Genomic DNA, 14,734 nt, shown 5'->3' on the forward strand with positions numbered 1-14,734 from the left:
GGTGGGGCATATTTGCTGGATAGGGTCTGTTTACTACAGAGCAGACCAGAGAATACCCAGGAAATCTTTCCTCATTGTCTTTGGGTTACCGGCTGATGCCCCACTGAAATGATCTAATAAGACATTTACACAAATAACTTGTCTGTGTGTTTCAGTGTGGGTCAGTGTGTGTATGTGTGCGTATTTTAGAGAATGTCTAGATATATTTGTTGAAAATAGATACTAACAGATTCATACAACTTCAAAAAGTATATATTACCTTTTAAGAACAATAAACAATTTATTAAATAAAAATACGATGTCACATTAGTTCAACCTTTATCTACTTCCCCAGTCAGATGAACTCGTGGATCATTTTTATGTCTATGCGTGCAGTTTAAATGAAGTTGCTAACTAGCACGAACGCAATTGCTAGCTAGCGTTAGCGCAATAACTAGAAGCTAGTACAGTATCGCCAGTTATTGCGCTAACACTAATTAGCATTGGCTCGCAAAACTACCGCTAACTTATTGGACGCGGAGACATAAAAATTGTGTCAACAAGTTAATCTGACTCTGGGGAAGTAGATAAAGGGCCTCATTGCCAAAATCCAGAAGTATCCCTTTAAGCTATAATCCTTAGTTGCTACATCCATTTTGGACCTATATGTTAATGAAATAAACCCATTGATTCTTGAAGAATATAACTTATAAGTGCCTCATGAGCTTAGTTCAACTGTCGTACCCTATTATAACCCAAAATACCAGCTTGTTTTACTCCAATGTTTGTAAACAATATAACATAAACAAACACTGTATAGCCTCAAATCAATGTTATCACTATAATATTGATATCATGGATGATCAGTCCTTACATCCATTGTTCTGTCTATCATTTTGAGAGTGATTACATTTCTCCATGCCCATCCCTCAGCTTTTAACCAAAACACAGCCAAGGTGACCAATTTGTTATTGTTTTAAATAAGGATTCTAGCTTTAATAATTGTGAACAATTACCTTGAGTAATAGTGACTGGTGCTGGATTACTTCCTAAATACCATGTGACCGTCAAGCAGCATGGAAAATGCTGTCGTCACCACAAAATGTCACCTCCGGATTCTGTTCTTGGTCAGCAGTAGAGGTCTCTCCAGTTACCATATAAATCACCTCTGTTTATGAGAAGATATACAGTAACCACAACACTGGCTGGCAGCAGCAGACCCACGGACGGATAAAGTGCAACAATGCAGAAAGAAGCCATAGCTTTACAATGGTAATAGCAAATACAGAATGCTGGAAATACGTTACACTTGCAGAGTAATTTGACATGACTGAAATATACTGTACATGCAATTGAAACTGTACTGTACACTTTCCTCTTTTTTTTGGACCATTTTACCAACATGGCATAGCTACAGTGTGGAACCTGCAGTGCGGGAACCGCTCAGGGGCATTAGATTGTGACTCATATCAGGCCAGCAGAGATTGAGAAATGTAAACTCAGTTCCTTTGATCAGTGCTCAGGGGCACCATTCCACCCCACAGTGGAAAAGGTCATGATCTGTGAAAAAGAGGAGCTGCTCTTCAGTCCAGTGTTGCTGTCTAACATGGACGCAGCTGTTTGCATGACATCTCTGTAGTCTCCTTCCCAGAACAGATTTTTTTAACCCCTGCAGAGGGACATCTGTGGTCAGCTGTGGACATGTGCAAACAGCTGTGGGCATGTGCAATGTTGTGTTGTCCATGGAATCCAGACACAATGTCCAGTCCCATAATGTTGGACATTGGCCTTAGCAACAGACTGTCATACAAAATAGTGGTGAGTGATCCTTCTGTCTGCTGAGTAGTTAACAGCACTACCAGAGGGGGACAGGTTCTCACCCTTTACACAGAACCGGGTCTGAATGTAACAGACAAAAATGGGTTTAATATCAGACATGTCACATGTCAGACATGAATAGTCACAGATCACAAAATCAAATGTTAATATTCCTAGCAAATATTATATTTAGCATAAATTCCCACTGTTAAATATTCTGCCTTAGATAACTCACTGAGAATGTAATTTCATTTGGCAGTGGAATGAAAAAAATGGTATATGTAAATATCTAAGACCATGTCTCTCCTACTTTTGTGTGTGACTGAAGTTGACAGTACATTCATGGTAACATTTTGCAATGTAAGGATAATGCATTATTCACATTTACAGTACATACATCAAAGGTGTCCTTGTGTCCATAAAAAGGGGGTGGGTTAGTGAGTTAACACACACGGTACCTCGTGTTTTCCTGTGAATTCAAAGCTCCAAACATTGTCTAAACACTGTCATACTCATACAGTTAGCACAGGCACATGCAGACAGACACATACACACACATAGCTATCCAAACAATTGTAAAGTAATAGGATTTAGTATAGGCCTATAAACTAAGACATTTTTTTAAATAATTATGAACATTTAACAGCAAGTGAACATTTTAGATGTACTTTTTCCACTTGGCTGGCTGACATGATGCTGAGATACAGTCTACGAATATGTTGTAGTGCAAGTACACTGTGTGCTACACCGTTAACCTAGTTCATTACAGTCTGAATGTGATACCAAGGTTTCTATTCATTAACACCTGGACAAAATCCACCCGGACTCCTACATCATTCATCACTACTGTGGGAGTAGATAGCCTAGCGGTTAAAAGCATTGGTCCAGTAGCTGGTTTCTGGTTCAAATCCCTGAGCTGACTAGGTGAAAAATGTATGTGCCCTTGAGCAAGGCACTTATAATTGCTTCTGTAAATTGCTCTGAAAAAGAGTGTTTGCTAAATGACATAAAAAATAAAATACTGAGCACCTATATAGAACATCTGGAAGTAGAAGTTCCAATCTTACAGTTTATCTTCCTCAGACAAGAATATGTGCAGATTCTGACGAAGCTATAGTCTAGGGGTTTATTTCCTTATCTTTTAGCTAGTCAGTACATTGTGTAAATGTATGGTACACTTTAATTGTATCCCCAATCAGACAGTTTGTCCAGAAATCTCTGTAAACACTGAAACTTCACAGCAACAACAAGAGCGACAATAACGGAGAGCAGCACAATAACATCAGCAACAGTTCTCAGTATCCACGCTAGTCATTAACAAAGAAAACCAGCACGGTAGAGTGTGAAAGCAATCCCTAAACATAGCTTTACAGACTAAGTATACTGGCTGGATATTGGTATCAGAATGACGTACAGTGGTGGTCACACTACCCAGCATTAAGGTATTGCTGCTCTGACCTACACTATGCTTGCAGGGGTTATTGAGTCACAAAAGTAAGGTCCACCTCAAAGACTTCTCTGTCTGTGTGTCCTTATTCACTGTCTGAGAGGCGGCAGGACAGGCGTCTGTAACCTCAGTTATTAAATGGTGATATTGAGCGGGGAGGTGAAGGTTGAGGTATTGAAGGGTGGTTGGAGGAATGGGGCAACGTGTGTGGTGTAGCTGGTAATAGCGCCTGCCTGCGATTATGTGCACCTGCTGTCCCTCATCAGAGAGTTGGATTTCTGGGCCGTGGCAGAGGAAGTGTTCAGAATCACACAGACAGAAGTCCCTGAGCTGGCTCTGGGAGAGACCCAGATCAATATGGAATGTGTTACAGACAGAGGGCTGGCTACAGCCGCTAGTGGGGGTCACAGATATTACTGTTAACCCTGATTTGATCTCTTGTTTTGCCTGTTAATTCTCTCCTACCTCTCCTACCCTGGCATTTCTATCTCATTCAGCCCGCTGCCAGGAAAGAACAGTCAGTTCAACTAACGACATTATTCATTTTTCATACAACATACAAACAGACTATAATTATTTGTTCTTGGAGCTCTAAGATAAGGAGCTGAATCGAAAATGATGCTGATGAGGTAATTTGTTTTAACTTAGAACAATATAACAAATGTTTGTGCAACTGAACTTGAAACTTGAACTTAGTACCTGAACCGTGGTGTTCATTTGCACACAGGAGTAAGCACAAGAGTACATAACATGTGCACATACTCATGTCCACAAACCACACACACATGATCACATCCGCCAACCATAGACTTCCTAAGTATTTTGCAGACTTTGTTCAATATTAAGAGGAAAAGTATTACAAACATTTATTAACCTACACATTACTAGAATAATATTCTTATAGTAACGCATTTAAATATGGAAATAGATTCACATGTCATTTCCTATCCCGTGTCTGCATACCGGGTCTGACTAAACGAGAAAGACAAGTCTCAATGTAACACCCTGCGCTTCAGACAATGGAGGCAAGAGGAGGATTATGGCAATACCCGTTTATGTTGGTGACACTAGACAGAGAGCCAATCCCCAGCTCCACGGTCCCAGCGTTATGTGAAAGACTGCCTGGCTTGTCCTTGGGGCTTAGGCGCAAGCTGTGACCCCTATATATGTATCCATTGGTGGGGAAAGCAGCCCCTCTCAGGCACAGAATCTCCTGGAAGGCATACCTGAACTCAGGACTCCTGCAGTATATGAGGGGGTTGAACGCTGAGTTGGCGTATCCTATCCAGTTCAATATCCTGAAAGGTATTTTAATGTTGTCCACCTTCCAGATGGTCACCACCACATTGAGCACAAAGAAGGGCAGCCAGCAGAGGGTAAAGGTTCCCATGATGATTCCCAGCGTCTTTAGGGCTTTGTGTTCCTTCAGACAGAACTTAGGTCTCTTTCCATTCCCCCCTCCTCCTCCGCTCCCGTCCCCACCATCCTGCCCCTGGTTGTTGTCGATCATCTGGGCGTGGAAGCGCCCCTCACTGCCACGGATCTTCTCCAGCTGCTTCCTGGCCTCCTGGAAGACGCGTCCATAGACAAAGGCCATGACCGCCAGGGGGATGTAGAAGGAGACGACGGAGGAGGCTACGGCGTAGGCAGCGTTGGTGTTGAAGTCACAGCAGTGGGCATCTTCCAGGCAGCTGAGCGCCTCGGGCTCATCAGACACCCACCACTTCATGTGGATGGGCAGGAAGGAGATGAGGGCGGCCACCCCCCACACCGTCACCACCACCACGCATGCCTTGCGTTTGGTCAGCAGGGACGGGTAGCGTAGTGGCGATGTGATGGCCAGGTAGCGGTCCAGTGCGATCACACACAGCGTCTCGATGCTGGCCGTCACACACAAGACATCCGCCGCCGTCCAGAACTCGCAGAGAAAGCTGCCAAAGTGCCAGGTGTTGAGGAGGATGTAGCAGGCGCCGAAGGGCACCACAAGCAGGCCCATGACCAGGTCAGCACAGGCCAGAGAGGTGATGAACATGTTGGTGACTGTCTGCAGCCGCTGGAAGCGCACGATGGCGGTGATGACCAGCACGTTGCCAAAGATGATGCCCATCACTAGCAGGGCCATGAGGATGCCGAGTAGCACCGCCACAGCATCGCTGTACTCCGAGTAAGACCACTGGTGAGACGACGAGTTCATCTCCACTGATAGATCCGATAGGTTGAACACGGCAGGCGTGCTCACATTCTCCATGATCTATGGCCCAGTTGAATAAACAAACCACAGGAGATAAGAAACGTGTTGTCAAAAGGACCCATAAAACAAAGAATAATCAATATACGTACAGTGGCAAGAAAAAGTATGTGAACCCTTTGGAATTACCTGGATTTCTGCACAAATTGGTCATCAGATTTGATCTGATCTTCATCTAAGTCACAACAATAAACAAACATAGTGTGCTTAAACTAATAACACACAAATTATTGTATTTTTCTTGTCTATATTGAATACATCATTTAAACATTCACATTGTAGGTTGGAAAAAGTATGTGCACCCCTAGGCTAATGACTTCTCCAATAGCTAATTGGAGTCAGGAGTCAGCTAACCTGGAGTCCAATCAATGAGGCGAGATTGGAGATGTTGGTTCGAGCTGCCTTGACCTATAAAAAACCCTCACAAAATTTGAGTTTGCTATTCACAAGAAGCATTGCCTGATGTGAACCATGCCTCGAACAAAAGAAATCTCAGAAGACCTAAGATTAAGAATTGTTGACTTGCATAAAGCTGGAAAGGGTTACACAAGCATCTCTAAAAGCCTTGATGTTCATCAGTCCACGGTAAGACAAATTGTCTATAAATGGAGAAAGTTCAGCACTGTTGCTACTCCCCCTAGAAGTGGCCGTCCTGCAAGATGACTGCAAGAGCACAGCGCAGAATGCTCAATGAGGTTAAGAAGAATCCTAGAGTGTCAGCTAAAGACTTACAGAAATATCTGGAACATGCTAACATCTCTGTTGACGATTCTACGATACGTTAAACACTAACAAGAATGGTGTTCATGGGAGGACACCACAGAAGAAGCCACTGCTGTCCAAAAAAAACATTGCTGCACATCTGAAGTTTGCAAAAGTGCACCTGGATGTTCCACAGCGCTACTGGCAAAATATTCTGTGGACAGATGAAACTACAGTTGAGTTGTTTGGAAGGAATACACAACACTATGTGTGGAGAAAAAAGGCACAGCACACCAACATCAAAATCCCAACTGTAAAGTATGGTGGAGGGAGCATCATTGTTTGGGGCTGCTTTGCTGCCTCAGGGCCTGGATAGCTTGCTATCATTGACGGAAAAATTGATTCCCAGGTTTATCAACACATTTTGCAGGAGAATGTTAGGCTATCTGTCCGCCAATTGAAGCTCAACAGATGTTGAGTGATGCAACGGGACAATGACCCAAAACACAGAAGTAAATCAACAACAGAATGGCTTCAACAGAAGAAAATACACCCAACTGGAGTGGCCCAGTCTGAGTCCCGACCTCAGCCCGATTGAGATGCTGTGGCATGACCTCAAAGAGAGCAATTCACACCAGACATCCCAAGAATATTGCTGAACTGAAACAGTTTTGTAAAGAGGAATGATCCAAAATTTCTCCTGACCGTTGTGCAGGTTGTGCAACTACAGAAGATATTTGGTTGAGGTTATTGCTGCCAAAGGAGGGTCAACCAGTTATTAAATCCAAGGGTTCACATACTTTTCCCACCCTGCACTATGAATGTTTACACGGTATGTTCAATTAAGACATGAAAACGTATAATTGTTTGTGTGTTATTAGTTTAAGCAAACTGTGTTAGTCTGATGAAGATCAGATCAAATTTTATGACCAATTTGTGCAGAAATCCAGGTATTTTTCTTGCCACTGTATATAGGCTACTGTATATGTAAAGTATATAAAGTCAAGATAGGATGCATAAGTTAAGTTTGATATGAATTCTGAATTATTTCATCCAAGATCTCTTAGAGGCAATGGTATTTAAAATATCATAAAGAAAATTCTAACTTCATTCTTAATGCATTTGCTCAATCAAAAAACACAAATAAATAAATAATTTAATCTTAAAGCCATTTACCCACCTCCAAATGTTCTCCTGGTCTCCCCAAAAATCTAAAAGTATTCCTTTTTTATGTTGTAGCTCCCATTATGCGTTTGTACTTCATTAGAAATGTTTTTGGCTGACTGCCTTCTCCCTTCCTCTTTTGCTGTGTCACACACTCACAGTCCCACTTGCTCTGTGTTCTAAAACACCACTCTCTCTTACTGAATGTAGCTCCTGATCTAGTCATAGCCCTTATAGCAGGCAAGAATGACATCACACTCTGGCAGCAGCCAATCAGCAGGCAAGCAGACCACAGGAGCAGTGAATTAGTGCCTTTTAGCACAGTAAGACGTTTTTTCACTTAAACAAGTCAAATTGCAAATTTGTTTGTATTTGTAATATTTGTTCTATGTTATCAGAAAAATCTAGCTACTGAAGGCAATGCGATAGTGATAACGTTTCTGAGAGCAAATGCTGTATGTCATTAAAAAAAATGTACTTTGAAAGGGAAAAGGTCATTCACATAGCAACATAATTAGTATTGCAACAAGCTCTGTTGGAGACAAGCACAATAAACAAACAAGCAATTATGTACAACCCATAGTTATAAACTGGACTAAAGGGTTGTCATGCAGAGCATAACTGTGTAATGTGATGTCAATGGAAATTAAATTGGACCTCTTATAGCTTTCACACTTTCTGACCTGAAAAAGAGACGTTAGGCATAGTCCATTGACATACTGTAGACACTAGACCCTCTTAAATATTAACATGACTGCATAGATTGGGTTATTATGTACAATCTCACTTCCAGTACATCCGGAAAGTATTCAGACCCCTTGACTTTTTCCACATTTTGTTATGTTACAGCCTTAATCTTAAATTGATTACATATTTTTTTCCCCATCAATCTACACACAATACCCCATAATGACATTGCGAAAACATGTTTGAATACATTTTGCACATTTAAAAAATAATAAAACTGAAATACCTTATTTACATAAGTATTCAGACTCTTTCCTATGAGACTTCAAATTGAGTTTAGGTGCATCCTGTTTCTATTGATTATCCTTGAGATGTTTCTACAACTTGATTGGCGTCCACCTGCGGTAAATTAAATTGATTGGACATGATTTGGAAAGGTACACACCTATCTATCGAAGGTCCCACAGTTGACAGTGCATGGCAGAAAAAAAACTAAGTCATGAGGTAGAATGAATTGTCCATAAAGATCCGAGAAAGAATTGTGTTAAGGCACAGATCTGGGGAAGGGTAGCAAAAAATATCTTCAGCGTTGAAGATCCACAAGAACACAGTGGCTATCATTCTTAAATAGAAGAAGTTTGAAACCACCAAGACTCTTCCTAGAGCTGGGCGCCCAGCCAAACTGAGCAATCTGGTGAGAAGGGCCTTGGTAAGGGAGGTGACGAAGAACCCGATGGTCACTCTCACAGAGCTCCAGAGTTCCTCTGGGGAGATGGGAGAACCTTCCAGAAGGACAACCATCTCTGCAGCACTCCACCAATCAGACATTTATGGTAGAGTGGCCAGACGGAAGCCACTCCTCAGTAAAAGGCACATGACAGTTCGCTTGGAGTTTGCCAAAAGGCACCTAAAGGACTGTCAGACAATGAGAAACAAGATTCTCTGGTCTGGTGAAACCAAGATTAAACTATTTAGCCTGAATTCCAAGCATAACATCTGGAGGAAACTTGGCAACATCCCTATGGTGAAGCATGGTGGTGGCAGCATCATGCTGTGGGGATGTTTTTCAGCAGCAGGGACTGGGAGACTGGTCAGGATTGAAAGAGGAACAGAGCAAAGTACAGAAAGATCCTTTATGAAAACCTGCTCCAGAGCGCTCAGGACCTCAGACTTGGCCGAAGGTTAACCTTCCAACAGGACAACAACCCTAAGCACACAGCCAAGACAATGCAGGAGTGACTTCGGGACAAGTCTCTGAATATCCTTGAGTGGCCCAGCCAGAGCCTGGACTTGAACCTGATCGAACATCTTTGGAGAGACCTGAAAAAATGTGCTGCTACGCTCCCCATCCAACCTGACAGAGCTTGAGAGGATCTGCAGAGAATAATGGGAGAAACTCCCCAAATATAGGTGTGCCAAGCTTGTAGCTTCATACCTAAGAATACTGGAGGCTGTAATCGCTGCCAAAGGGGCTTCAACAAAGTACTGAGTAAAGGGTCTGAATGCTTATGTACAGTTGAAGTCGGAAGTTTACATACACCTTAGCCAAATACATTTAAACTCAGTTTTTCACAATTCCTGACATTAATCCTAGTAAAAATGCCATGTCTTAGGTCCACTAGGATCACCACTTTATTTTAAGAATGTAAAATGTCAGAATAATAGTAGAGAGAATTATTTATTTCAGCTTTTATTTCTTTCATCACATTCCCAGGGGGTCAGAAGTTTACATATACTCAATTAGTATTTGGTAGCATTGCCTTTAAATTGTTTAACTTGGGTCAAACGTTTTGGGTAGCCTTCCACAAGCTTCCCACAATAAGTTGGGTGAATTTTGGCCCTTTCCTCCTGACAGAGCTGGTGTAACTGAGTCAGGTTTGTAGGCCTCCTTGCTCGCACACGCTTTTTCAGTTCTGCCCACAAATTTTCTATAGGGTTGAGGTCAGGGCTTTGTGATGGCCACTCCAATACCTTGACTTTGTTGTCCTTAAGCCATTTTGCCACAACTTTGGATGTATGCTTGGGGTCAATGTCCATTTGGAAGATCCATTTGAGACTTCCTGACTGATGTCTTTCGATGTTGCTTCAATATATCCACATAATTTTATATCCATTTATTTTGTGAAGTGCACCAGTCCCTCCTGCAGCAAAGCACCCCCACAATATGATGCTGTCACCCCTGTGCTTCACAGTTGCAATGGTGTTCTTCGGCTTGCAAGCCTCCCCCTTTTTCCTCCAAACATAATGATGGTCATTATGGCCAAACAGTTCTATTTTTGTTTCATCAGACCAGAGGACATTTCTCCAAAAAGTACGATCTTTGTCCCCATGTGCAGTTGCAAATCGTAATCTGGCTTTTTTATGGCGGTTTTGGAGCAGTGACTTCTTCCTTCCTGCGTGGCCTTTTAGGTTATGTCGATATAGGACTCGTTTTACTGTGAATATAGATACTTTTGTACCTGTTTCCTCCAGCATCTTCACACGGTCCTTTGCTGTTCTTCTGGGATTGATTTGCACTTTTCGCACCAAAGTACGTTAATCTCTAGGAGACAGAACGCGTCTCCTTCCTGAGCGGTATGACAGCTGCCTGGTCCCATGGTGTTTATACTTGCGTACTATTCTTTGTACAGATGAACGTGGTACTTTGAAGCGTTTGGAAATTGCTCCCAAGGATGAACCAGACAATTTTTTGGTCTTGGCTGATTCCTTTTGATTATCCCATGACGTCAAGCAAAGAGTGTCACGGTTGTCGTAGGAAGAAGCGGACCAAAGTGCAGCGTGATTATCGTTCCACATATTTTATTGAACTGTGAAACTATGCGATACATACAAAATTAACTGAACGAACAAAAACAACAAACCGTGACGAAGAGTTAACATACACTAACTCAAAATCAATCTCCCACAAACCCAGGTGGGAAAAACACCTACCTAAGTATGATCTCCAATTAGAGACAACGATGACCAGCTGCCTCTAATTGGAGATCGTCCCACACAAAGCCCAACATAGAAATACAAAACTAGAATATCACAACATAGAAAAACTAAACTAGAAGAAGAAAAAAACTGTCACGCCCTGACCTACTCTACCATAGAAAATAACAACTTTCTATGGTCAGGACGTGACAAAGAGGTACTGAGTTTGAAGGTAGGCCTTGAAATACATCTACAGCTACACCTCCAATTGACTCAAATTATGTCAATTTGCCCATCAGAAGCTTCTAAAGCCATGACATAAGTTGTTTAATGGCACAGTGAATTTAGTGTATGTAAACTTCTGACCCACTGGAATTGTGATACAGTGAATTATAAGTGAAATAATCTGTCTGTAAACAATTGTTGGAAAAATTACTTGTGTCATGCACAACGTAGATGTCCTAACCGACTTGTCGAAACTATAGTGTGTTAACAAGACATTTGTGGAGTGGTTGAAAAACAAGTTTTAAAGACTCCAACCTAAGTGTATGTAAATTCCGACTTCAACTGTACGTACAGTCACTGTGGGGACGACGTCATCGATGCAGTTATTGATGAAGCCAGTGACTGTTGTGGTGTACTCTTCAGTGCCATCGGAAGAAACACGTATCCCAAAAGCATGATGGTGTACTTACTACTTGCACATGCTAAAAGAAAGGAACAAGGTGGTAGATAACTAAGTGTGGCATTGTAGAAAGGTATTTATGAACTAAATATCAGAACTCTTAAACGTTTCGTAATGTTTTGTTCTATTATATATACTATAGATTGGGTTATTTTGCCATTAGGCCTACCTATAGAAAAATAAAAAAACAACTCTGCATCTCTGCCCAGCTTGACAAGAGTGACCAAAAGGATGTTTAGCATCCCCAGTGGCTCTGCAAGTGTGGAGAAGATATTCTCTGCTGCTGGCCTGCTCTCAAGGTACCATCGCATAAGCCTGGCCAAACTCGTGTTTAAAAAAAGAATTCCATCAGCGGCACTAATCAGTCAATTTTTGTTTAATTTGTATTTCATTGTAAGTAAGTCACAGCCTCTTTGTGAAATCTATAGACTATAATGATTTAATACAATGAATGTTTGGCTCCTGATCTATTTATGATGTGTAGCCTATTTGAAATTACGTGCGCTTCTTACATTCACCTTTATAAATTTATTGAAATACTTTTCATTCGAATCATATGGTTTGATTTCAATACTTCAAAACCAAATGGTAGGTCCAGGTAGTCACAAAAATAGATGGATGTTGGTTAAATTGTGATTTTAATGAACGGAGTGAATTTGGAGCAGCAGTTTTTTTTCCTGTGAGCTCGGAACGGTTTATAGTGGAGCGGTTGGAAAGGAAGTGGACTGCCTAAGCAATGAGCCGCTCAACTCCACTCACATACTCCGGTCCTGAGGCTGACTGACCCTAGCCCCCAGGAACATAGACTATTGCAGCATAGATACTGGAGGCTGAGACGGGGGGTCGGGGGACACTGGCCCTGTCTGACAATACCCCCGGACAGGGTCAACCAGGCAGGATATAATGTCACCCACTTTGGCAAAGCATAGCCCCCATACCACTAGAGTGATGTCAACAGACCACCAATTTACTACCCTGAGACACGGCTGAGTATAGCCCCCGAAGATCTACTCCACCGCACAAACCTGGGGGGGCGCAAGATCGGACAGGAAGATCACGTCAGTGACTCAACCCACTCAAGTCAAGTATAGCAAAAAAAGCCTAGCATGATGTGACACACCCCTCCTAGGGACTGGATGGAAGGGCACTAGTAAGCCAATGACTCAGATCCTGTAATAGGGTCAAAGACAGAGAATCCCAGTAGAGAGAGGGGAGCCAGCCAGGCAGAGACTGCAAGGGCGGTTCGTCACATCAGTGCCTAGCCATTCACCTTTGCACCCCTGGACCTACTGAAGAGATGAGTCTTCAGTAAAGACTTCAAGGTCGAGACCGAGTCTGCGTCTCTCACAGACCATTCCATAAAAATTAAGCTCTATAGGAGAAAGCCCTACCTCCAGCTGTTTGCATAGCAAATTATAGGGACAATAAGGAGGCCTTTGTCTTGTGACCATAGCGTACGTGTAGGTATGTATGGCAGGACCAAATCAGAGAAATAGGTAATGCTTTGCAGGTTAGCACTAAAACCTTGAAATCACTGGAGTAATATGATCAAATTTTGGGGTTCCAGTCAAGATTCTAACAACTTCTATTTAGATTCTATTTAGCAATAACTGAAATTTACTTAGTGCTTTATACAGGTAGACGGATAGTAAAGCATTGCAGTAGCCTAATCTAGAAGTGACAAAAGCATGGATTATCTTTTCTGCATAATTTTTGGACAAACATTTCTGATTTTGCAATGTTACGAAGATGGAAAAAAGCTATATATATTGTTGGTGTGTTCGCCAAACGAGAGATCAGGTCCAGAGTAATGCCGAGGTCTTTCACAGTTTTATTTGAGACGACTGTACAACCATCAATATTAATTGTCAGATCATACAGCAGATTCTGTTTTTTCATACACTACCTTTTGTCTGAAACACAGACTTCCAGGATAGACAATTTTGGGTCTTCACCTGTAAGGAGCAACGCTGGAGACGAGAAGCAAATGAGTCTTCCAAATTACATTTACATACATTTAAGTCATTTAGCAGACGCTCTTATCCAGAGCGACTTACAAAATGGTGCATTCACCTTATGATATCCAGTGGAACAACCACTTTACAATAGTGCATCTAAATCTTTTAAGGGGGGGGGGGGGGGGGGTTAGAAGGATTACTTTATCCTATCCTAGGTATTCCTTAAAGAGGTGGGGTTTCAGGTGTCTCCGGAAGGTGGTGATTGACTCCGCTGTCCTGGCGTCGTGAGGGAGCTTGTTCCACCATTGGGGTGCCAGAGCAGCGAACAGTTTTGACTGGGCTGAGCGGGAACTGTGCTTCCTCAGAGGTAGGGGGGCCAGCAGGCCAGTGGTGGATGAACGCAGTGCCCTTGTTTGGGTGTAGGGCCTGATCAGAGCCTGAAGGTATGGAGGTGCCGTTCCCTTCACAGCTCCGTAGGCAATCACCATGGTCTTGTAGCGGATGCGAGCTTCAACTGGAAGCCAGTGGAGAGAGCGGAGGAGCGGGGTGACGTGAGAGAACTTGGGAAGGTTGAACACCAGACGGGCTGCGGCGTTCTGGATGAGTTGTAGGGGTTTAATGGCACAGGCAGGGAGCCCAGCCAACAGCGAGTTGCAGTAATCCAGACGGGAGATGACAAGTGCCTGGATTAGGACCTGCGCCGCTTCCTGTGTGAGGCAGGGTCGTACTCTGCGAATGTTGTAGAGCATGAACCTACAGGATCGGGTCACCGCCTTGATGTTAGTGGAGAACGACAGGGTGTTGTCCAGGATCACGCCAAGGTTCTTAGCACTCTGGGAGGAGGACACAAGGGAGTTGTCAACCGTGATGGCGAGATCATGGAACGGGCAGTCCTTCCCCGGGAGGAAGAGCAGCTCCGTCTTGCCGAGGTTCAGCTTGAGCTGGTGATCCGTCATCCACACTGATATGTCTGACAGACATGCAGAGATGTGATTCGCCGCCTGGTTATCAGAAGGGGGAAAGGAGAAGATTAATTGTGTGTCGTCTGCATAGCAATGATAGGAGAGACCATGTGAGGATATGACAGAGCCAAGTGACTTGGTGTATAGCGAGAATAGGAGAGGGCCTAG

At 42.9% G+C, this 14,734-nt stretch overlaps 1 protein-coding gene across 1 annotated transcript; it reads right to left on the reverse strand.

The window, feature by feature from the left end:
* Positions 1 to 4,019: 4,019 nt before the first annotated feature.
* Positions 4,020 to 7,554, reverse strand: LOC106567434 (beta-2 adrenergic receptor). The gene is made up of 2 exons (XM_014136680.3): positions 7,375 to 7,554; positions 4,020 to 5,495 (listed from the first exon to the last, which is right to left on the reverse strand). Exon 2 carries the CDS (start codon positions 5,490 to 5,492, stop codon positions 4,257 to 4,259), a length of 1,236 nt encoding a protein of 411 aa, XP_013992155.2. The 5' UTR covers positions 5,493 to 5,495; positions 7,375 to 7,554; the 3' UTR covers positions 4,020 to 4,256.
* Between the last annotated feature and the right edge of the window lie 7,180 nt (positions 7,555 to 14,734).

The sequence above is a fragment of the Salmo salar genome, chromosome 13, assembly GCF_965601325.2.
Source record: "Salmo salar chromosome 13, fSalSal1, whole genome shotgun sequence".
NCBI lineage: Eukaryota > Metazoa > Chordata > Actinopteri > Salmoniformes > Salmonidae > Salmo > Salmo salar.

What these genes read in the sequence shown, in the direction of transcription:
- LOC106567434 (XM_014136680.3), bottom strand. Translation starts at nt 5,492, where the DNA reads ATGGAGAATGTGAGCACGCCTGCCGTGTTCAACCTATCGGATCTATCA.